A 26885-nucleotide genomic window follows, 5' to 3' on the forward strand; every position below is an offset into this window, starting at 1 on the left:
TAAGTTTCACTCTGTGAATATACTGAGTTCGAGCTTCGTCCCCACCGTCACCACCGTCAACAAATTTCGTTTCTGTGCCGTAAAAAACATTAACTAAAGTAGTTTCACCAAATTCCACAACCGACTCTTCAGTACTGTTCATAGTGCTCCAAGTGACAACCATTTCATGAGGATTATCTGCAAAATATAAATTTTAAATATTTTATAATAATCTACGTAAGAGGAAATAAAACTCTTGTTATATGCCTATGCATATATCTGAAATAGTGAAATCATGTTTGGTAAATAATTAAACTTCCATCTAGATTAGCTAATGAGAAAGAAATAAGGACAAAGTAGAACTAATTTTCTAAAAATGATAAACAAAACTCAAGGTATTCCAACTACGTACCCGAAGCAATTAGAATGTATGCACATGAAAAATTTGAAAATTGTAAATTGCAAAGATGTTATGCTGCTTCAGGATACCGCATGGTCATGTATTGCTAAAGTAATGTGTGACACCATTATCCAACCTGGTGGAAAATGCAAATGCACCCTCCATATTCTTCGAATTTTACACTATCCGATGATCATTAATTATTCTATTTATCTGTGCGTACGATAGTTCTGCACCAGATGCAAAATCATTACAGTCGAAGTGGGAGAGGGCGGAACAGAAGTAAAAAACTTTTCGTGCTGCAATATTTCGACATACGAGAAATCTTCAGGTAGTCTTACTTTGTTATCGACTTTCTATTTGTTAGTCAAAATCAAACAGGACTTTTCTTGGATGCCTAATATCATTAGTTTCGTTTTCAATTGGTAATTGGCGAAAAACATATAACTTTATTTAACTTCTTTACATTTTCTTCTTCTTCTTCTTCTTCTTCTTCTTATTATTATTATTATTATTATTATTATTATTATTATTATTATTATTATTATTATTATTATTATTATTATTATTATTATTATTACTTATAATGATGTTTTGATGACTATGGTTTTAAATTGCGCTTTGACGACACCATGTACTTCATGTTATCTATTGTAGCAAACAGAGCAGAAACAGATTCTTGTTTGCTTGCAGAAGGATGGATTTCTTTCAGATATGCGCTTGTTATTCTATTGGTTTTGTTAAGCGTTAATTATGTCGATTTAGATTATTATTATTTGAAATTATTTTTTGATTAAGTTTATCTTTAGTGTGGTAAAAAAATCACAGTCGAAAAAAAAAGTTATATATTTTAAATATTTTTCATACAGGTGGAAAAACCAGAGATTGATTTATTTCTCTATGTTCATTGAGTTAGAAGAGACCAGAAGTTTCCACCTAACAGTAAAATTCTAAATATTGTTCTATGCTACGTAACTTCTGTAGGTGAGTGGGTCACAACAGAAATAGGTTAAGAGAAATTTAACCACAGTTACACGATTGATATAAAAGACTGCCGTAAATTTGCTTCGGGGTCCAGTTGGTACAGTGCAGAGGCAAGGTAGTTGTTTTGAAGAAGTCTCCATCGTTCGGAACATAGAGATGGATCTCTCCTGCCCATCAAAGGTTGGATCTTCTGGTCTATTCTGCCGAATAGTATTGTAACTAACTATCCTTCTACTTATCCTATAATATGGATAAATGTTAAATTGTGATTTTCAGTAGGAAATGTTAAAGATTCTTACCATGTAATAGAAAATGTCTCCCATCTAATTCTCACTTTCATAAATATTCAATTAACTAGCTTTCACTTTTGTTACCGCCATTAATTAGTTATTAATTTTGTAACTTCATTTAATTTGTCATATCATATTTCAATAAATCATTGTAAATATACTAGCAACCCTTTATACATAATTTAAGTTTGTTTCCATAATTTAACTAAAGGTGTATCTTCTTTGCAGTGACAGGCATTTTGGTTAGCCAATGCTCTTGCCAAGATAGTTCGTTTACATTTGCTAATGACGTTATGGCTAACAGAGTTAAATATTACACCCGAATAGAAAAGTACACCACATTAGACTGTTATCTGAAGAGCAATTGTTTAATTGAGCTTACACAATTTCTTTTTTCCTATTCTTACAGTAACGAATGAAAATATTTGTTTCGGAGCATACACTTTTTCTTCAAGCAAATACAGAACTACTCTGAACAAGCAAAAAATATCGGTTGGATATTCGATAAATAAAGAATAAGCATCACTATAAACTAATCGGCGAAGCAGTAAGAATTCCGCTATCGCTTCCGTTGGAAGCAATGATCGTTATGCAATCAGCTTGAGTTCAAGGGGAGGAAAACATAATCAATGGTGGTTCTGTGAGATGAAACAGTCCCAAACCATCCTGCGGGACGAGTATTTATTAGGGATGGCCACATTTTTTCGAAAAATACTTTTTCAAAAACGAAAAACGAAAAACAAAAAATTTTTCGAAAAAGCGAAAAACGAAAAAATGAAAAATGAACTTTCCGAAAATCGAAAAACAGATTTTTCGAAAAAGGCCATCCCTAGTATTTATCCGTACAGCGAGCTACAGGGTGCTACGAGATGGAAAATATTTTGAGTACATCAAATGACATGACCCACATTTAAGTGCATATTTGAACTGTGAGAATTGTAGCTTTGCATTTATGAAAGGACTGCATTCTTTAGAGAATCGGGTACTTCATAATCGAATTATTTGTATTTTTAAAATTTAAAATTTAAAGATCTACTAATCCATGTTTCGTCAACGTACAAGACAGGAACTTATGCCTGAATTGTTAATATTTGAATCAGAATAGGAAATCATTACAGTCGATTTCCACTAGAACGCTTCAAAATTACATGAAATCTTTCAGTTTAACGTCCCACGATTATGCTCTTTAGGATAACAAAGACGGATGATTAAGGCAAGTGGATGATGATGAAAGAATCAATGGAATGAAAATATGGGAGAAAATGGGAGTATCCATAGAAAACCCACGGAAACGATACTGCCTATAACAAATTTACTTCCCCGGGGATCGAACTAGGAACCCCACACACCAGAGGTAAGTGCTCTACCACTGAGCCACAGTGCCCTCCATGGTCTACTAGAAAAAGGAAAGAGGGAGGTTTGTGAAACATAGAAGGAAAATATAACTCCATGACATACCATAGGTAACAATATTTGGTACAAAATAATAATGACCTAGGAGTATACCTTACTTTATATTTGATACGTGTTCTTTACGTTCAATTAGCAACAATATTTTGTCGTTTACAGAGAATACGTAATTGCATTAGTTAATGTTCGGCGTGTTTCTAACTATCAACTTGAGGAATAATATGACATATCAGTCTGTCAAACGCCTCAAAATAATAAGATATTATTTACAGTATGACTTTGGAAATACTTTTTCTAGAGTGAGCGAATTAGTTTTATACCTGATAATATGAAGATTCATTCAGATTTTATAAAATCCGAATTATATTAGGATTTTGCGCCATGATTTCAGACCAAATATATCATTCTACACTCCAGAGGTAAGAACTCGTTCCCTAGAAGTTTATGACTAACGCACCATAGCAACTAATCTTACATATAAAAATGAATATTTGTTCGTTTGTCCCACGTACCCACCCATTGTAACAAACCCACAACATTGACTTTGTATACTTCAAAGTAATTTTACCGAAGAAACTATAGTGTGAAAGAGACCTCAGGTTCGTATCCTAAGGGAAGAATAGGGGGCTTCAATTTGGAAGTAGTAGTTTAAGTAAAAATATGAAGTATCTCACAAATTTCTTGTTAGAAACATAACACTCGGTATGTAAACTCATTTCTTAAAACCAAGTTGACATACACAGATAACTAACAATCAGGAAAAAAAAAATACTATGGGGGTAAGACACCCCTAGGGGGCTGGAAAGTAGTGAAATGTATAACTAATCGGAAACGACCGATATATTGGTGTCAAATCCATAGTTTTCGGGGTCGCTGAGATGACTAGTGATACCCAAATATCGTTTAAGTTTAAGTACAGCCTCCATCGACATGAGGTGCAAGGTGAGAAGTGATGAAAAATAAAATGTTCAAAATGACAGAGATCAGTGTCGAAATCCGTAGTTTTCGGGGTCGTTAAGCTGATTGGTATCAGACTCTATGGTACTTAAGCAGAAATGTAGTCAACACGGTCCCTGTCACCTGGTCCGAGACTTGACAAGGCAACGCCAAAGTCATACTGTAAGTGATGTCTTATTCTGAGGCGTTTGACAGACTGATATGCCATAATATTCCTCAAGTTCAGTATTAACAATTATCTTCAGACGAGAGCAACACCAAAAGTGTTCGTCCCTACTTATTCTACTCAGTTCTTAAATTTCTGACAGGGGGTACGCTGAAGGCATTGTGCATATCAGTTGGACCGGAAGTGAGAGGAGAAACGCCAAAGACGTTGCTTTTTACTTATTCTACTCAGTTCTTTATGTTAAAATATGGTGCATAAACATTACTCTTCCCATGCAACGCCGCGTATTTCCGTTAGTGGTAAATATTCGACAAACAAACTGAATTGAGAGTCAGATGCACAGACTCAAAAGGTGGATTAATTTTCTTAAATACATCTCTGACTTCCTTAACTTTCAATTTCTTAAATACATGCCTGTGTTCTATTTTTTTTAATAATTAAAATACTTGCATTTCTTAACTTTAATTTCAATAATCTAAACCAAGGATACACTCTACTTTTAGTATATGTTATATTCAATATCATATCTATACTTTATTGATGAAAAAACAAAAAAGTTGATTTGTATTGAAAGCAGCACACGTCTTGCACGTGGTTGTAAAACTATTATTATTGTTATCATAATATAATAAACCAAAGAAGCAGATCTGACGCTGCATTTATTACAGATAACATTCAATTTCAACAGTTATTATCTTTACAAGCATAATTTAATTTCATTATCTTCATAATACAAAACTCCATATTTTGCACTTTCCTCAAGTGTAGGAAGTAAAGTTATTCTCTTTCCTTTCTCCTCACACCTACAAATACATTGCTTTATTAATCATAAAATTATCTTTTGTATATAATTCAAGGACTTTCAAGTATTGCTAATCATGTTATATAAGAGTTACATACTATTTATATCAGTTAATGCTATGGAGGCAGCGTGCTCAGCTATAAATTGTATTATTTAATAGATGATAACATTCGAACAATGATTATAAAGAAACTTATTGATATAATCAATTGACAAGAATTTGCATTATCAAGAGGTCATATGACGTCTTTTTTTTTTTTAAATTTAACATTTTTTTTTTTTTAACAAGCCTGTAAGGCTATGAGAAAAACATTTTACAATAATAAGAGAGAACTACAGCGAGCGTGTCAATAATTTACCTCACAGGGCTTTTCTCTTACCTTAAAGAAGAAAGCGGTTTGTGTTGCATAAAAATTCAATTCTACGCTATTGTCTGAAAATGAGAAGGAAATTTGGAAATTCTTCTTAGAGTCTAAGTTTGGGGTTAACTAATAGCACTGAGATATTCACCATTTTTTGGAAAGTCAGATTTTTAATTTTTTTTAGCATTTTTAAATTATCATTAACAAATTTGTTATCTTTGGAATTATTATTATTATTATTATTATTATTATTATTATTATTATTATTATTATTATTATTATTATTATTATTATTATTATTAATTACTGAAATTTCTATTGCTTATTTTGTTGCAAATAAGGCCTTACATAAATTTTGAGTATTATCGTAAATTTTCACGGACCTCAAAGTTTCTTTCTCACTTTGCTTTGAAAAATATGCTACAGCAACTTAGACCTTGGGTTAAATGCATCTACTTATTACAATATAAGATTACGAATACATTTAGAAGAAATTTTACGAAACTACAAACACAAAGAGTAATTTATTCACTAAACGAGTGCTAACAATATACAATTTAGAATTACTCTTCTCGTAAGTTGCATAAATTAATGCTTCCTTTACACATGTTATGAGCCAAAACTCTGACCCCAATAAGACAGACACTTCGAAGTCCAGAGATGGAGGTTTTCATGTGTAAGCAAAGTCTTATCAATAAAACAAAGGAAAACGCTTTTAAAACTGAAAAAAAAAAATAATAATTTTAATAATAATAAATAAATAAACGATCTGTATTACACCACACGCAGTGGTGAAAAGGAAAGATTAAAAGAAAATGAAAGGTCTAACTTTAAATTTTTAATTGTCTGGCCAAATGTGCGGCTCGCACAAACATAATGTAAGCGCCACTTCCGATGAAATTGGGTTATTATGTAGAATGGGTTGGGATTGTATCATAGAGCAGTATGCAGGCAGTTTAATTTCGGAAATATACCTGCAGATGGCTAGAGTAGCTTATTTGGTATGTGTCACTGCACTGAATTACATACGGATGTTGACCCTTCTTCCCCAATTTAATTGAAAGTCAGAAAATGTGACATACCATTAAGTTTTCCCGAACTGGTCAAATAATTCTGCATTTAAGAAAAGAACATATTAATTGAGAATTCTAAGGTTACGTTAGAGGTGAACTTCTCATATTCTGGATAGGAGGAATGGTATTTTTACAACTATTCTATTATTATTATTATTATTATTATTATTATTATTATTATTATTATTATATTATATAATAATAATAATAATAATAATAATAATAATAATAATAATAATAATAATAATAATAATAATAACTTTATTTCGAGTGCTGCAAACAGTTCGTACGCAAAAACCCAGCACTTGTAAAAATATTACACAATAGGCTACAAGTAAGATAATAATTATAATAAATGGAAAGTCAAATGTAAGCTTAGCAGGTTAGATTCCTTTTTAGAAGTAAAAATACATAGTAAAAAAAATCACGATCTAATAAAAATGGCCAATGTACTAAACAATGTAGGTTGCTGTTTCATTTCAAATAAGTTTCTAAATTTTAATGCACATCAAACTAAAATATATCTTTTATTTTCGTATTGGTTAAACTATCTTGAGACAAATATAACTTTTTTTAATCATAATTTTAATATATTCATTAATCTACATAACAGATACTCTGTAAGATTTCAAAAATACATGATTATGGTCAGCTTAAATTATAACATTTTGCAACTCCTTTTAGTATCTCAGATTTCGAATTTAACGGGACCATCGTCGACTGATTTCTTATTCTCTAATTTAATACTTTATACCTACATTTTCTAGACAATATTTGCTACAGTGCTAATTTTCTAATACATTTGAATATATGTTCTATCGATGAAGTTTCTTTTGTCAGACAGACTTTGGAATCCTCAATAATTTACCTAATATTCATAATTATGAGAACAATAATTATTTTTAATTTTGTAGCAAAGCACCCTGACAAAATATTTCTGAATAGCTTCTATTTTGTTTATTAGCGCGTTACAGATATTGTTCCATACGACTGAATCAAACGCTAGTTTAGATCTGACTAGTTTCTTGTATAAGTAAAAATATGAACTACCATCTTTAAAATCAGGCCATTGATTGAATATAAATCCCCCGATGGCAGAATCTTCTTTGTCTTTCTGCTATAAGCTTTTGTAAATCAAAAATTTTCTGCAAGATTTCTGCAAAACTTTTCTGCAGAAGAAACACTTGTGATTCTTAAAAATACGCTTTACGCGATGTAAAAAACAGTTCAAACTATACTTATGCGAGTCGTCCGTGCATTTAAGACATCTACACATAGCAGGTATGTTTTTATACTTTTCTGTTGACTATATATATATATATATATATATATATATATATATATAGGCCTATATATACATTTCGCAATTTTCTGCACAGGTGCGGCAAATTTTCTGCGATCACATAGCAGATAGCGGCATGTTCTGCTATGGGGGTAAATCCTATAACTTTTCTTGGCCCCTTGAACTGTATTATTTATATGACTGCCAAATTTCAGTTGCCTGTCACATAGATAAACCTAGACTTTTGATTTGTTCTTTCTTATTTACTGTTACTCCATTTATTCTATATGTACTAACAAAATATTGAATCTTGTTCGTAAATGCCATACATTTAGCTTTTCACAGTAGATTTGTAATAAATTACATTTGCACTAGTTATTTATTGTATCCAAATATTTTTGTAATAAGTAATTATCGTATTCGTTGTTAACTATTCTAAAAAAAAATATGCCATCTGCACATAGTAATATTTTTGAATATTTAATTTTATTTTAGATAAATCGTTTGGGTATTTCCTTCCCTATTTGACCTTCAATAGATGATACACTGTCAATTTTTACCTTAAAAGTTCTATTTCACAGGTAGCTTTCAAACCATCTAATGTATGCTAATGATAATCCGATACGTGATAACTTATTAAGGAATAATAATAATAATAATAATAATAATAATAATAATAATAATAATAATAATAATAATAATAATAATAATAATAATATCACACATCTATTAATTCATATACAAATTCAGAAAGGTTACCCTATTAACCTAGACACACACTAGTCAAAATTTTTCACCAGTTGAACTCCTGTTATGCTATTATATTGAAAAGAGGGCTTATGTCAAAGCGTATAATCATGCTCGTTATTTTGCATATTTATTGAGATACTAATATTCCATTAGAGATAGAAAATGCGTTACAACTTGAACTTAACATAGAAAAAAAATTACAAGCGGAGTTCTTGTAAACGTATCTTTATTTCACCTAAAAATTACGTTTTTTTTTTTTTTTTTTTAAATAAAAGGGAAGTTATCAGTGTTACAAATCTGATACTAATCTTTAATCGAACTTGAATTTAATTGCGTCATCAAAAGTAATCACATTAGTGCATTTGATGAGATAATATATACATTTACTATAATCTTATCGTATTTATTTTGTTTACCAGTAACTTACACTACACAATTTCGTCCTTGAACTTGGCAATGCAAGTACATGCACTCCCATAAAATATTTACACGCATATCATTAAGTAACATCTAAATAAATAATTGCTATTTTTTTTTCTTTCTTAAAGTCGATATGAAGTTTCAATTGTTTCAGAGATTATCATAAAGATATCCGTACTAAACGAAGCTTACCTCCATATGATATATGGATTTGCTCGGGCTGGTGATATACTAAGCGATCTAACCTTGATCCATACGCAGCTTCCAATATCAACAATACAAAAATTAATGCTTCCCTCATATTGAACCTGAAATGTAACATTAAAAATGTTTAGTTAGTGAACTGTCACATTCAAATTCTAAAATAATCATTATTAGTTACCACAACATTAACGAAAATGATTTTTTCTTATTTCTTGCTAACTAACAGCTTTCCTTTTACGAGGGCTATCCAGAAAATAACTCACGATTTGGAATAAAAAGAAGACTTGTGAAAGTAGACAATTTTTATTACATTGTGAAGCGACACTCTTACATTACTTTTTGACATAGTCACCTTTCAAGTTAAGGCGTATTATAGCGATGAACGAGCTTACAAAGTCCATTGTCATAAAAAGTTATCACCTGTGACTTCAACCATTCCTACACGTCAGTTTGAAGATCTGGGTCGTCATCAAAATGCTGCGTTGTTAGACAAATATTGATGTATGGAAACAAATGGTAGTTACTTGGTGCGAGATTCTGGCTTATTATTATTATTATTATTATTATTATTATTATTATTATCCGTGTCAAGTGCTGATATAAATTTCAAAACGGGAACTTATTGTACGATTCATTTCCATCGGAACTTATTTTCCTTTAAGTTTCATCACCACTTCTATGAAATAATTAAATGAAAATAGTGTGGGGCTGCGCGATAATACAGACACACAAATGCAAGATACTTAAACCTGGCCTACTGTTACAATAAAAATCTTTGTAAATAACTAACAGCTAAGTAAAATATATTATGAAGCATAAATAGAATAGATAATAAATTATTGATAATTTAATTTTTAAATCCGTAAACTGGTAGAGTATATTTCGTATACTGATCGTAGAGTACATTTCGAATCCAGGCGACGCCCATTTAAAGTATTTAATTTCAACAGCAGTGGTTCTTTAAGTTTTTAAAGCCATGAAATGATTTCGGAGGTCACTTGCAATTTATTTATTTTGCATTTCTATAGGCAGACTTATCTCATTTTGAAGCTTCGGGATCAGTATTCAAGTTCTGCAATAGTCATTTAGGTGGTATTAGGTACCTAAAATCTTTTTCTTTTCTTTTCTTTTCTTTTTTTTTAAAATAAGAACCGACTTCAAAAAAAAAAAAAAAAAACACTAAAAAGCAGAAAATAATAATAATAATGCAGTAAAAGCAGAAAATAAATGAGTACTATTACTAATATATAATTATTTAGATGATAATTTTATGAGCCATTAATATGTTTGGCTTGGTACCACTACATTTTTTTTAATTCATGATAATGCTTTTAGGTGTTTTTTTTTAATAGTCAGTTCATATTTAAAAGACGTTTTAATTTTCCGCTTTTACTGTATTTTTGAAGTTGGCTATGTTTCTTTTAAGTTTGTTTAATTTTTCCAGTTTCGATGTCCAAAATGCTTCTCGCAGTGAGGCAATCAATCACAGAAAAAAAAAAAGAGAGAATGATATTCTGACAAAAGTCGAGAAAGACCGGCATGTAAGCAGTCACGACATTTACAATAACCTAAACAATTTTAAACAATTTGGAGAAGGCTGACCACAAGGATGATCTCAAACTCCTTGTTGTATGCAACCACCTTATTTTGTTGGTTATCTGGTTGCCGTATAGTTTAGGATAGCTTTTGATTTCATAAGGTGTCGCGAGAATTATTTAATTTTTTTTTTTTAAACAAATGAGTTTCGTTTTACTGTGTGAAACTATGGCAGAGTTTCAAACTATTCGAATTCAATTGTCAAATTTGAAGTAGTACATTTATAACTACTAATTGCAATAGAGTAATAAATTTAAAGATAGAACTTGTTCTCGGACACTCAATCCATACCAAAAAAACATTAGGCCTACTCGTTAATCATTACTGCTTTTGTTCTACGGTATAGCGATAAATACTGAAACCGGAAATCAATAATTTGAATCACTTTCAGTTTCAATAGAGGATTAAAGGAGGAGATAGAACATTCTTAAAACGCTGAGTCGATTGAAAAAAAAAAGTTTCTTGAAATATCTTACAGTTTTTGCTTTATGGAAATCAGATTTGAAACCGGAAGTTACAGAAAATTTCAAACACATCCGGTTTCGATAGCGCGTTGCGGGTTAAGATTATATATACATTTGAGACATTGTTTATCGCTATTTATTACCACTTCTGTTCTATAGCAGTAAATATTGGAACCGGAAACGGTTAATTTGAATCGCTGCCAGTTTGCGTTGAGGGTTAACGAAGGGGCTTTCGAACCAATTTTTTTGGAAGCTGAATCGATTGCAAAAACTGCTTCTTGATATCACTTACAGCTTCTGATCTATGGAAATCGGTATTAAAAACGGGAGTAATAGTAAATTTGAAATACTTCTAGTTTTAGTAGTGTTGCAGACAGTCATAATATCTTGGCTTGAAGAGCTGAATCGTTTGAAAAAACACAGCTTCTCGCTATCTGTTACCGTTTTCATTCTGACAATAAACGTAAAAACCAGAAATGGCTAATTTAAACTACTTGCAGTTTGAGTAGAGGGTTACCCGAGGAGATGGAACTTGTTCTATGGACGCTCAATCGATTGCAGAAAACCGCCGCTTAATATTTATTAACGTTTTTGCTCTAATACTCAATGTTCGAAGTGGAAAAAAAAAAGCAGAGACGGTATGTTTTATTAAGATTTTGATTCGACATACCACCTATCTAAGTGCTGAAATACAGTGAGGGTATGTTGCCTAAAAGATTGCATTCCTACTTACATAACATCAAAAATAGAACCTGTTTCTCAGACGCTGAATCTATACCAAAAAGCCATTACTCACAAAACCTTACTGTTTTTTCCCTATGGGGATAAAAGTTGGAACCAGAAAACTTTACTTTAGACCTACTTCAGTATTCAATAGATGCTTAAGGGAGGAGATAGAACCTACTCCTGGAAAGCTGAGTCAATTGCAAAAAACTGCATCTTGATATTTCTTACCATTTTTGCTCTATGGGAATCAATATTGAAACTGGAAGTACTAGTAAATTTAAACCACATCCGGTTTGGTAGGGTGCTCGGGATAATCATGGTACGTTGACCTGAGACATTGTATCGTTTGCAGAAAAACTATCTTACCGTTTTCGCTATGTTACCGCTGAATGCAAACTAACTTCTCCCTATGTTACCGTTTTCGTTCTATAGCGATAAACGTTGAAACCGGAAATCGTTACTTTGAACCATTCTCGGTTGGAACAGAGGGTTAATGGAGAAGGTGGAACCTGTTGTTGGGAAGCTGAATCAATTACAAACAACTGCATCTCAATATCTTACCGTTCTTGTTCTATGGAAATGAAATGAAATCTTTGAGTTTTACGTCCCACGATTATGCCGGTTAGGCTAAAGGAGATGGTGATGATGAGTAATGAACGAAATAGTGGAATGAAGAAAGAGGGGGAAACGAGAGAACTCCGAGGAAACCCACGCACACGGTGTTTGTCCACCACAAAGTTCACTTGGCGGGGGCTGGGATCGAACCCGGGACCCCAAGCAACAGAGGTGAACGCTCTAACACTGAGCCACCGTGGCTCTTTATGGAAATCAGTAGTAATCGGGAAGTAGTAGTACATTTCAACCACTTCCGGATTTGATAGAGTGTTATAGTACACACTCATGGGAAGCTGAATAGATTGCAAAAGAATACATCTCGTTTTAATTCTATGGAAACAGTATTGAAAACGGTAGTAGAAAATTTGAACTACTTCCGGTTTTGGTAGAGTATTCGAAATAGCCATAGTATGTTGAATCGTTTGAAAAAAATCACTTTTTCGCCAACTGTTACCATTTTAAGTTCTATGGCGATAAACGATGAAACTGGAAATGGCTAATTTGAACCACTTCTGATTTGACTAAAGAGTTAACGCAGGTGATTGAACTTATTCTTGGCACAATGAATCGATTTTTTAAAAAATATCGTACCGTTTTTGCTCTGTGTAAGACAGTATTGAAGCCGGAAGTAACATTAAATCTTAACTACCTTCAGTTTTGGTATATTTCTTCGAGGTAGTCAAGATACGTTGACTTAAGATGCTGAATCGTTTGCAAAAAAGAACCACTTCCCACTATCTGTTATCGTTTTCGTTCTATGGTGATAAGTATTGAAACTAGAAATGGATAATTTGAACCACTTCCGGTTTGAATAGAAAGTTGACGGAGAGCATTTCGATATCTCTTACCTTTTTTGTTCTGATAACTGTCGAAAGATCGACGGACGGACAGGCAAAGCCCTTCTCTATAACTTCCGACACTTATGCATAGCATAATTGATTACTTAACATTGTCTAATATTTTATACGTAATAACTCTTCTATTCTATTAGTGAACACTGCATCGATATGACCAACAGTGATATAATGCAGTGGCGTAACTAGTTTTACTGCGCCCTGGATATACGATATACTCATACCCGTCCCCTGTTCCACACATTTCAGCTGCTGCGTTAATATATACAGATGGTGATCAGAAAAATGGAAACACCTGTAGTTGGCAACACGTCAGATGTATGGGTTGGCAGTGGTGTCGTTGCGCCCGCAGCGCCGGACCGCTGGTGGTGGTGTGTTAGGTCGGTCTCCATACTACGTCAGGTGCAGTGGAACAGCAGTGTCCAGTGGCTGCAGCAGACGGAGGTAGTGTAAAATGGGAGACCTCTCAGAGTTTCAAAGAGGGCAAATTGTTGGTGCGCGGTTATGTGGAGTGAGTGTGACGGCAGTGGCTACTGTGTTAGGTGTGTCGCGTGGGACAGTGTCGAAGGTGATGACGGCCTACATAACACACGGGAAAACCACATCGTGGAAGCGGAACAGTGGGCGGAAGAAAATCATGAGTGACAGGTCACGCCGGGTATTAAAGCGCATTGTCACGCAGAACTGTCGTGCCACTGCGGAGCAAGTGACGGAGGAACTCAATCAGCACCTCCCCCACCCTGTTTCGACAATCACAGTCCGCCGCGAATTACATGACATGAACTTACGGGGTGTGTTGCACGGGCCAAACGGCTCATCAGGGACCATAACGCTTTCGCACGCCGCAAATGGTGCCGCGATCATGCAACTTGGACCATTGAGGACTGGAAACTTGTGATATGGTCGGATGAGTCATCCTTCACCCTATTCCCAACCACGGGCCGTGTTTATGTGTGGAGAACGCCCAAAGAAGCTTATGATCTGCAGTGTCTCCGCTCAACTGTGAAACATGGCGGCGGCTCGGTGATGCTGTGGGCCGCCATATCATGGTTTTCATCGGGTCCTGTGGTCACACTTAGCGGAAGAATCACTGCCAACGATTATGTCGCAATTTTAGATCACTTGCATCCTATAGTCCGGATGTTGTTCCCGGACAATGACGCCATCATCCAGGTTGATAATGCACCCGTTCACACAGCTGGCGTTGTTGCAGCGTGGTCTGAGGAACATCGGGATGAAGTTCAACACCTCCCCTGGCCCGCCCAATCCCCAGATCTCAACATAATTGAACATCTGTGGTCCGTCTTGGAAACACGACTCCGGCGACGATTTCCACCTCCATTCTCTCTCACAGAACTGGCCGATGCCCTGCACGAGGAATGGTGTAAAATTCCACTTGCTACCATTCACGACCACTATGCCTCCATCCCACGTCGCATCAAGGCTGTTCTGAAAGCGAAAGGTGGCCCGACACCATATTAATCTGGTAAGTTGCAATTTCGTTCAGGTGTTTCCATTTTTCTGATCACCATCTGTATATATATGCTTGCCTGATTAAAAATTGCTTACTGCACTTTATCCAAACTGCTACTTTTATACTTTGCTTATAATTCTTAATATAAGTAGGGAGTACAGGATAGTTTTTTAAGTGTCAACTAGGTTTCAAACAAGCCCAACTTTCGTTTTATTTCCGGGTGGGCCTGAAATCCGGGAGGGGACGCGGCGTGCCGATTGCAATGACTCATTATGCAAAACTTTCACTAGGTAGCTAACTAGACAAATATTGTAGTGACTATTGTTCGGGTATCCCCCAGTGGGAATCCAGAAAGGGAGCGCGGGGCTCGCGCGCCCCTCCTTGACGAGTAAACATATAAATTAGTCCCTAATGAAGCGCTTGTTCAAAGGCTGTGAAAAAAGAAGTTTAAAATTTCTCTCAAAAGGAAGATTCTGAGTGCATTCTCCACTCACTGCAGATAATATATGCGTTTCCAGTTCATGTTAATCCTGGATTCTCTCGTGTTGAACAACATGGCTTTCCTCAATGCCGCTTCCAGAAGGGCAGAGATAAATACGTATTATAAAGCAGTGCAGTTCACATTTTTAGTTAGCGAACTAATATCGAAAAATGTGTCAAGTTTATTTTTCAGACCTGCGCCCCCTCCTAAAAAATTCCTGGATCCACCTCCAATATCGGCTGTTGCCAATTAACTGCTAATAGTTATAGCGTATCTTTTGAAATATTTTCAAATATTCTTTGCATAAGGAACAGTTTTCCTTTTCCTTTTTTTTTTTTTTTTTTTTTTTTTGCCCTTTTACTGTGCGCCCTGGAGTAACTGCTCTAATCGCTCCTTTGTAGTTACGCCACTGATAAAATGCGAACATACACACATGCGTAGGGATCAAAATGAGAACTTTTTTTAAGTAGGTTAAAACATGGTCTGACGTGTTTTACCGCGTGACTGCGAAGCGCTGATCACACGATTGGTTTCAATGCGAAAAAAGAAGTGGGTGTTTCCTCTTGTTGTCTGCTAGTTGCAGTCGTTACAATTATACGAGGACGTCAGTGAGAGCGGGTCAAAGATTAGAATTCCGAACAGCGTTATACGAGCCTGTATGCCTTACGAGTTTAAACCAGTGTTCGAAGTGGAAAAAAACCAGAGACGATTTTGACTTGACATACCGGCTACCTAAATGTTGTAATGAGGGTATGTTGCCTAAAAGATTACATTTCTATTTACATAATGACTGAAAACCATTGGAGAGCTTCTCAGTAGTAACGCGGGGGTGGGGTGGGGTGGGGGCATAGAAAGTCTTTGATCCCCTCCAACTTTCTGAAAAAAAAACATGTCCCCTTATGTTGCATTATAGAGAAGTATACACCAAAATGCTGAAAATCCGAATGAGGATATTAATAATTTTCTGCGGAAAAACTCCCGGTCTCCCACTCGACGGTGGGGTATTCAAAACACCCGTAAGGTCAGCTCCCACAACAGACAACTCCTAAACCTGCCCATGCTCAAAACATGACATTCACATGCATTACGGCAAGAAGACACTCACATACACACATACAAAGAAAATATCAATATGGCACATCAAAATATAAGTAAGGTGACTTCTTTGCAGACATCTAATTTTAAAAACAAAAGATAGGAAAGAGGTAAGAAAAATATCGGTGTTGTCAACTTTTCTACATAAGAAATAAAATCTTTTACGTGCTTAGCTATTCGTCAATTACTGTGTATAAAAATGGATTTATTAAAGGTATTTAGCATCTACTTTCCAGTGACGGTATGTTTTAATCATTGGAAAACCAGAGACGGTATGCCTTCATCACTGAAAAACCAGAGGCGGTATGGCATACCATCGCATACTGTCTCACTTCAACCACGTTTAAACTGAAAACAAATGCTAGTAAAAACAAGTGAGTGCCATTTCACAATGAACTCCAGCGAACAAGACTTCTAATAAGGTTATCTATATATATAAAAGAGAACGCACAAATCCTTTGTTACCTCATCACGCTAATACGGCTGAACCAATTTCTTTTATTTTTGGGGGGTTATTAGGATTTGGACCCTAGATGGTTTTTATCATATCACTTTAATTTTTAATTACCAGTGTCTTGAGATAATTGACCATTCAAGTGTCCATAACGTACAAATCCTTTGTTAGTTCATCATAGGTAAAAATAAACGTATTTATATGCAACCCGCATGACCGTGTCACTCGGCGGGTTAACATAAATGACAGGCGATATAATGTTAACATTTACTGCAATCGACTATGGTTTTTATCATATCACTTGAAAGCGAAAACTTCCGGGGTGACCGCAGCGAAGCGGGGCGGGTTAACATAAATGACAGGCGATATAATGTTAACATTTAATGCAATCTTCTATGGTTTTTATCATATCACTTGAAAGCGAAAAAGTAAAAATTATCTAAGTAACAAAGTTTATTGCGTTCCGGGGTGACCGCAGCGAAGCGGGGTGAACGCTGCTAGTATATTATAGAACCTTTTCTTTGGACGCTAAATCGATTGCTAAAAACTACTTCTCAATATTTTTTCTCTATGAAAATCTGAAATCAAAAGCACTAGTAAATTCAACCATTTTCGGATTCAATAGAGCATTAAGGGTTGTGATGATATATATGATTGACATGTTGTATCAATTACAAAAACCGTTTGTCACATACTATTACTATTTCTTTTCAACGGTGATAAGTTTTGAAACCGCAAATGGTTAATTTGACGTGTAAAATAGACACTATCCAATGGATAAAATGGAATGTATTCTCGGGATGCTAAACGATTGCGAGTAAACGTATCTTGATAGCATTTACAGTTTTTTTCTCTATGGAAATCAGTATTGAATCTGGAAGTAATAGTAAATTTCAACCACTTATGGTTTCGGTAGATGTCTTGAAACGCTGAATAGTTTGCAATCTGCGTCCCTCTATCTATTACCATTTTCGTTCTATTGCGATAAACCTTGAAACTGGTATCGAAACGCGGATAGTACATTTGAACCACTTCCGGTTTTGGCAGATTGTTGTCGATAGTTATTAAAAAGACTGATTTTTTCAATTTAGTGCTATTATTATTATTATTATTATTATTATTATTATTATTATTATTTAATTATTCCAACTGCCAATTCCATTTAACTCACTTAGGAGGCAAGCTTCCCATCCCATCCAATAAATTCCTGTTTTAATTGTACGTTATACGTACAATTTCCGAAGTTGAACATAGTTCCCAAAAATGAAATTAAGGATTTGTTTCCTGATAATTTCTAGGTTCTACAAAGAAGAAGAGAAAAAAAAACTGTCATACTTCATTACCAGTATGTCAACATAGAAACTGCATTCATAACATGTTAAATAAAATAAACAAAACTTACCTCTGTTAATGTGAATGGATCGATGTAGCAATAGATATACTGTAAATATTATACGAAGATAAGGTCAGATGAGTCGCGTGCTACAGTGATTGATTGTGCTGTTGTTAGCAAATTGCCTTCACCATGCCCACAAGAGAGGATAATAAGTACATGCCGGCCACGTCATGTGACCAGCATTTATCTTTCAACTTCTGTTTACGAACATATCTTCTTTATCTTTAAAGAAAGAAAAAAAAGTAATTGTTTAAAACACTCAAATATACTGAATAAAAAGATATAGAACAAGTACATAAGACATGATATAACGAAAGTGAGATACATACAGATACATAGAAGTTTTTAATATGCATTAAATTATTCGTATAGCTACGTAAAGCAAAGCGGGAAAATCCGGCAACAACTTCGCTAAAATAAAACATCGGTGCCAAAAGAAATGACTCATTACGCTATTGACCTGCTTGATTCATTGCATTCCTCTGTGATAAAAACTACGTAAAGAAGTGAAACATATTATATGTCATATATAATCAGCTACGTTGGAATTTGAGTTGAATCATTGTAGGTATATGTGAGTTCAAAAAGTCATACAATTCTTCGTTTGGAAATATAGTACATAGCTCAGAAAGAAAATCTTAATGATGAAGATCCCTTATGTTGAGGAAAGTGGTGCCAGAGTGGAATTTATTATTTTATTATTTAATGAGTAGTCTTTTTATCTACAGAACGTATGTAAGTACAGTAATTGACTTAAAACTCTCTATAACAATGAAACCGTCAAATGAGCACGGGCGTCGTAAGCGAGGGGTCGGGGGGACGCGTCCCCCAGATTTTAGTCAAATATATTTAAAGGAACTATATACTACTTTGTATATAATTTTTGTCGGAAAGAGGATTTTGATTTTGATTCATGCGACTCCCCCAGATTTAAAAAGCTAATGACGTCAGTGAAATAAGTGAGAAGAATGTACTAATGTACAGTCAGAGACGAAAGTTCTTTCAGTTTCATGAAATTAGTTTCGTAAATAACTTGCAGAATGGAAGGACAATTTAAGTACAGATTTCAGTGAATTAAGAAGAATATAAATTTCCCGTACGTTCCAACCATATCACCGTTGGATGTTCCAGCCCTATCACCATTATTCCCAAAATAAATTTTACCAAACGGAAATAACTTTTGTCGCTGACTGTACAATACCACAACGAGTGGTTTCTTTTTTTTGGGGGGGGGGCGCTGTATATTTTAGATATTAAAAAAAAAAACTGTTCCGGTGATTTTGCTCATACTTAATTTAACAATCTTATAATGTGGCGTAAGCTGTTTCTCCTGAAAATTCTACAAGCGATAATTTATTCTAGGGGATAGAACTTTTACTTATTCAAAACGTGCTCATGCTTTCTTATGTATATTTCATAACTCCTTACAATGAGACATACCATTTCTCACGAAGAGTCCACAAGGTGTAGATTAGTGTTTCTCGAAGTTTTCAAAAACGTCAATTATAATTTTATCCATATTTCATAAATAAATGCTTCAGTAGTAATTGCACCATGACTTGATTTAAGAAATAGACGAAAATTTAGTGTAGTTGTCCGCACCTAGTGGCGGTTTCAGAGTTCTAGAAAACGGAAGTCACATCAGCAATGGCAGTGAAACTGGCTTTGCACCCCTCCTTCTGCAAAACTAACCTCTGATTTTGATGTCTCCAGTGAGTTTTCCCTTTGATGACATTCTTTTTAAATTACACTGGTCGACATGGGTTTTGATGTCTGGAAACTAATTGCTATTTTGAACAACTATTTTGATACTGATCCCAAAACTATGTTTCTTTTGTTTCCATCACCCACAGTTTTTTCTATTTTTACCCGGTAGATGACAGGGCGCATAATATTACAATAATGGATAATTTAGACATTCAAAGTTTTGTTGTAAATTCTTAAAAGTAACCGAAAGAAATACGTAATTTTTTGCTGTTGTAGCTAGTCTCATTAACATGTAATAAAGTGCAATTTTTTAATGTATCATATTACTTAATGTAAGAAATCACTGTAAGTGTCACGTAAACAATTTATGTATACACAGCTCTAGGATACGCTGTTTTGATCAAGTTTCTCTGCGGTTTGTTGCTTTGAAACAGTGAAACAATGTTATTTAGAAAGTGTGTGAACTCTCCAGACATTTTTTGTTACATTTGCGGATGTTATGTAGTGAAGAGACAAAGACAACGTGCAACAAAATTTGTGAAGGATGCATACAATGCATATTTTGGAATGAAATTAGGTGACCAGAACAAAAAGTGGGCCCCACATACAGTTTGCAAGACTTGTGTGGAGGCTTTGCGATTCTGGACATGTGGCAAGAAGAAAGCCCTGCCGTTTGGAATCCCAATGGTATGGCGTGAACCAAAAAATCATGTTGAAGACTGCTATTGCCCAACTTCTTGGTTCCCGGTTGAAGAAAAATTGTCTCTTGTCTCCTGAAACACATTTTTCATGGTACAGGCACCGAGAGAAAGAACTTCTACCATACTTCACTGAAGGAGAAAATTTAGTGTATTGCAACAACATAAGAAAAGCGATAGAATTCTATGGTATTGCATACAATGCAACAGAACGGAGATTCTTTATTGATGCATCGAAGGCCAGCTTGAAAGGTGTTTTGTTGAGCAACGGTAATGTATTACCATCAATTCCCATAGCATATTCTGTGTTCTTGAAGGAAACGTATGAAACGTTGAGACTTATGCTCGTAAAAGTGAAATATGAAGAACATGGTTGGTCAGTATGTGGCGATTTTAAAGTGATAGCATTGTTGTTAGGTCTCCAATCCGGGAACACAAAATTTCCCTGCTTTTTGTGTGAATGGGACAGTCGGGACCGGGAAAATCATTGGAAAGTGAAAATGTGGCCACGTAGAAAGTCTCTCTCTCCAGGAAAGAAGAATGTGACACAACAGCAATTGGCGCCATCGTCTAAAATACTACTCCCTCCATTGCACATTAAGTTAGGAATCATGAAACAGTTCGTTAAAGCATTAAACACGGATGGGAAATGTTTTAAATACATTGCAAGTAAATTTATAGCAATCAGTGATGGGAAACTGAAAAGGCATTTTTGTTGGCCCTCAAATAAGAAAGTTTATGCTTAACCGTGAATTTGAGCAAATAATGACATAAACTGAAAGGGAGGCCTGGGTTAGTTTCAAACTGGTAGTTGCCCATTTTCTGGGAAATGAAAAACATAAGAACTATGAACATTACTTGAAAAACCTTTTGGAAAATTTATGTAAACTTGGAAGCAAAATGAGCCTAAAGTTACATTTCCTCAACTCCCATCTTGATTTCTTTCCATGTAATCTCGGAGACTACAGTGAGGAGCATGGGAAGAGATTTCATAAAGGCATAGCAGAGATGGAAAGGCGATACCAGGGGAGATGGAACGTTAACATGATGGCAGACTATTGCTGGATGTTGAAAAGGGATGTTTCCGTGTCGAGCGTCAGCGATGTCAGGAAATCGAAGCGAATGAAGTTTGACGCTAAGTGACGTAATGTATTTGTGATTTTGTATGTAGGTATAAATGAAAATGTACATTTACATTAACATTAACATTAATTTTACAATCTTGTGGCATGTCGCATACATTTAAGAACTGTACAAAAATTGTGAGAAATGCCTGAACTTAATATGTAACAGGTTTCGTTAAGTCCCTTATAGGCTTAGTAATAAAACAATACACCTGCTGATGCTAATATGTTTTAACGATTTGTGAAAAAATGTGACGTGATAGAGAGAAACTGATTTTATTTTTGAAATCAGCATTAAAAATCCATTCGAAGTTACCTATTCATTTCAAAACATCGCTCAACTTTTGAAAAAAATGTCGATCAGTGTTGTTATATGAACAGCAGCGTACATGAGGGGATTCCGGTTCAAACCATCCTTTGAACAAGATATTATGGAAAAATAAACATTTATCATATTAAGATATATCTACAAAAATCGCACATACTAAAAAAAATATATGAGGTTGTGTTTAAATCTCCTTTTGATGAAATTCTGCGTACGCCACTGGATGTGAGGTACAAATATTACAGGAAAAAATAACAACGAACTTGTCATTGCATAACCGTACATTCTGTATATATCCCATGTACGGAATTTAAGTTAATTTTACATATTTTAGTTATAGATGCATTCCAAGTGAAATTAGTCAATTTTGAAAAAAAATTCTATCACCGTCTTCGATTTTGCTCATGTTTTGGTATGTTATGAGATATCAAGAGAGGTGTTGAAATGCAAAGTGGCAGATGCTGATGGTTCACCATTTTCAATATAGAGAGAACTGAACACGTGAAAAATGCTCCAAACATGCATATATTAAAATATTTGTAGTTACAGTTTAGTGAATGTGCGGAACATGAAACTTTGTCCCAATACACATAATAATACAGCAGAATATACAAAAAAGAAACCAATATCACCAATGTTGTCACCAAAATGGCGGGTCAAAGGTAAAGGTCATTCACGCAAAAGTGACTCAAGTTTGGTCATCTTTATTGAGTAGAAGGGGGAAAGGCCACTAACCTTTATTTTGTGACACGATCTTGGACCTTCCTCAGAACATCGGCGTATATTTCAGCTGGTGGTATGTTGTCCTCTCCTGTGTATGGATGTTATTGTAACTCAATGTTGTCAATATTGAAAAAGGGTCTGAAGAAAAAATATTCAGCATGTGGGAAAATGACCTGCTGTGGCAGACCCGCAATCAGAGGGGGGTAGAGGGGCCTGGCCCCCATAACTTTTCGTGGCCCCTCCAGACCTTAACACAAAATGCTATTATTAATACAAAAACACAATTTAGCTATTTGTAAGAGAATTTTTAATGACTTGGTCCCCCTAGCATATTCATGGCCCCCCAAACCTCTGTGGCTGGTTGCGAGCCTGTGCTGTGGTATATCTCCTTGCATAACAAATATGATTTGGTGGTTCACAGTATTGTCTCAGTTATTGAAGGTACAATATGGCTGTGTTCAGACAATGAAAAACATAGTCGAATAACAGGCCTACATGTAATATAGATGCCTGCGATTACAACCCATATGTTCAGCATAAAAGACATATTATCATACCAATAGGTAGTTGACACTTGACAATGCAAAATTAATGCTTACATAACCTGGAACATAAAAGTATGTGTGTCATCAGCAATTCCTTGGAGCATATGTTGTGCACACATTTCAGAAGATCCTACATCTTTTAAAACAGCATCTACCACACTCACACATACAGAAAGTTATGTAATTCACAGATGGAGCCGCTGGCCAGTATAATAACAACAAAATCAAATCATCAGCAAAATCGAAGACAGTGAAACTACACCTATATGCTGATTTCGTTTGGAATGAACCTATAGCAAAAAATCAAACAATTCAAAACTTGAAAAATAACTGATGTTGCCAACACTGCTCAAATTATTTCTTCAATTTGAATTTTTCAATCAATCCTATACAAATAATTTGGTCACATATTCATTAACATACTGTACACACTTATTAACAGTGTGATCTGGAACGGATCCAAAAAACTAAGTAATGGCTGAAAAGTTAAGTAGCTTCACTTATAGTATAACATTTATTAACTTGTGAAGTAGCGGCACAATAATATTTTTATCATGTACTGAAACTCAAATATCGCATGGCTTGATTATGACTGGAAGAGTGTAATTTGGTAACATGAATCATCGTTTAGCATAATTCAGACCACGGGCTGTGGCGGTGTCTTGTGCTGATGCTTACCGGTCACGACACCGTATGTGACCATGTCACCATATTAGGAGACCACGTGCATCATATGGTATTAATATTGTTTCCAAATAATGATGACATATTCCAAGATGATAATACGCCATTCATACGATTTTAGCCGTTCCGGCGTGATTTGAGGCATATCGGGACGGCTTATAAGTTGAACACCTCTCCTAGTCCGCTTAGTCCTCGGACCCGACCTTAATTGGAAATTTGTAGTCCGTTTTGGCGACATGAATCAGGTGCAGATTTCCGCCTTCATCCATCCTATCTCACGGAACTGAGTGATGCGATGCATGCAGAATGGTGTAATATTTCACCTACTGCCATTCATGACCTCTAAGATTCCATTCTACTCGCTTCAGAGCTGTTCTAAGGGCAAAAGGTGCTCCAGTGGTTAGTGCAGACTTCTTTTGGTTTCGAACTACGACTATTTCATTAGGTGTAACTGGGACTGTTATAAGGTTGTCATTTAAGCTACTTTAGTAAAAAGCATGTTGCCTTAAGAATATTCTTATTATTACTCAGCCTTAACATGGGTAGCGTTATTGAAGAAAGAAAAAAAAAAAACATCACGTTCACGTGATATTTGAAGTATTCAATAACATTTGCCTAAAATATGTTTGCTTCAAGTAACATGTTCCATAGCATAGGCCTATATGCCTTTTTTCTTTTTTTTCTTTTTTTTCTTTTTTTTTTTTTGCAGGGTGTCAAATAGGACAAAACTGTGTGAGAAGCTGCGCATATCGCTGATGTAATCAAAAAAAAAAAAAAAAAAAGGGATGGGAATTTACCTTTCTCAGTCTTCGCGTCGGAACAAATGCAGAACCAAATATTTATAATATGTACAGACAGGCAGATACGCAGGATCAGGGACGGCATTAAGGGTGGGCGACTGCCCACCCGATGGATGGCCTCGCCCACCCCAACAGAAGTAGAGAAATAAAGGTGACATCCTGTACTTCAAAAGTAATAGGTATTACTTTGGATTGTAATGTAAAAGTTTCTAGGACTCTGTTGAAATCTACAAGGAACAATGATTTTAAGACAAATCTTGTAGTAATATAATGATGCCAAAGTCGTGATTAACCTTTAAATTACGCAGGCTTTAAATTCCAGTACCTCGTGAGCTACGAACCCATTTGAACCAATTTCGTAGGGTTGGAAAAAGTCTAAAAATAATCACTTGTAATTGCCGCAGACATGAAACGAAACAAAAAAGAAAACAATTGTTACTTAATATCTCTACTTGAATTTCAGTTATTGACATATACGTGATTTTTTATTATTTTATGCATTATTATATTGTTGTTACTGTAAAGTTCCTTTTAAGAAAGAAAACTAAAATTTCTCCCCCCCCCGCCCCTACTCAAATGTACTGATAGAAGGAATATGTGTTTATTATTCCTTGAATTCCGTTATTTGACATCACAATCCATGTAAACCTTCCTTTCTAATTCCAGTTTTTACTCCAGGAGAAAATAACACGAAAAAAATAAAACTTACATGGTGTATCTAGTTTTAAAGGGGGATTTCCCTATCATTCCCAGATAATTCGCAAATTGCTGTGGACTAATAAAATTAGAATTGCTAATATTGCTAATATCGTTTACCCTCATATGGTGTAAATATGATTGGTAGCTTGTTCTATTGGACATGAGTATAGGCGACTTGCTTTCATTCGAGCTCATTTAATTACACATTTCCGTATTTTGTTTCTCTATTAGCAATACAAGCTGCTCGCGTCAATCCAAAGCCACCGTAATCCAAACCTTGCGCTTGTCCGAATGACATTTAGCTGGCGGAGTTGATATTTTTAGACTGGTTGCTCAAACAGAAACAGTTATTGTGAATTATTGGACTAGATTAGGTCACTTTTCTTGAATAAAAGACTGTTTCAAATGACTTTTGAATACTTAACTACATATACGGTACTGTAAATATTTTGGATTAGAACTAAACCTTGACAAATATTCGTTTGTAACTGGATTTGTGGCTTTTGAGCACTCCCTTTTTACGCCAAACAATTTAATAACCCGAACAGCTCAAGCAAATATTCGGATTAACGCGCGCTTCCTGCTGTAGTTGTCGAAGATTATTACTGGTCCACATTTTGTCCGCACAGTTACCATGAAAATAAACAGATGCGAAATAATGTTACTCCTATTGACCTCCCAGTGTCCCCAGTAAGTCCCGGATTCGATTCCCAGTGGGAACACAAGTGATTGGGATCCTACTGTAAGTCTCGTTCTTAGAACGGTATCATCGTTCCATGGAAGACTATGGCAAGCCATCATGGGTTCACTTTGCCTAGCGACCTTCGCACATTGGACGAAATGCATAATCTAGCTGTGCAAAAGTCCAAAATCAAGTTCCTTGGGATTACACCCATAGTACCCATAATGAGTCACAAAGAAATCAGAGATGACAGAAACAACAGTAGAAAAATATGACGTTCTGCCGGGAAATGGGTTTGCACGTACAAAAGACGTGTTGTGATGCAGCATCTGGTATTACTAATGTTGGTCAGATTTAAAGGGTCAAAGTTAATCCATCGTGCTCAACGTTTGCTCAACTGTTAGGAATCGAGAACTGCTGCATTTGATGCTGCAGGGATGTACTATAATTGAAGTACAAATCGACTGAAACATTAAGTGCGTTTTCCACAAGTAGCACGCGTACATCGGAAGTTGCTATTCGTACAAAAAGCTATGTGATATTGCAATTTAAGGGAAAACAATAAAGATATCCACCTATATGCAATAAATGAATGTTCTCGTATGCAATAATAGTGACATGAGCTGCAGAAAACTGCAATCTGATGATGTGTTTAATAATTTCA

At 35.0% G+C, this 26885-nt stretch overlaps 1 protein-coding gene across 1 annotated transcript in view; it reads right to left on the reverse strand.

The window, feature by feature from the left end:
- Window positions 1-26885, reverse strand: part of LOC145695068 (acid phosphatase type 7-like) — a gene marked incomplete in the record, with an annotated part of 142609 nt that overhangs the window by 16166 nt on the left and 99558 nt on the right. Inside the window, 3 exon segments of the mRNA XM_081771910.1 lie at window positions 52-177; window positions 9068-9183; window positions 18241-18456. Of these exon segments, the coding sequence (XP_081628036.1) occupies window positions 52-177; window positions 9068-9176 (235 nt within the window).

This window comes from Thermobia domestica, chromosome 9 (assembly GCF_964235325.1).
Source record: "Thermobia domestica chromosome 9, izTheDome1.hap1.1, whole genome shotgun sequence".
NCBI classification, from domain to species: domain Eukaryota; kingdom Metazoa; phylum Arthropoda; class Insecta; order Zygentoma; family Lepismatidae; genus Thermobia; species Thermobia domestica.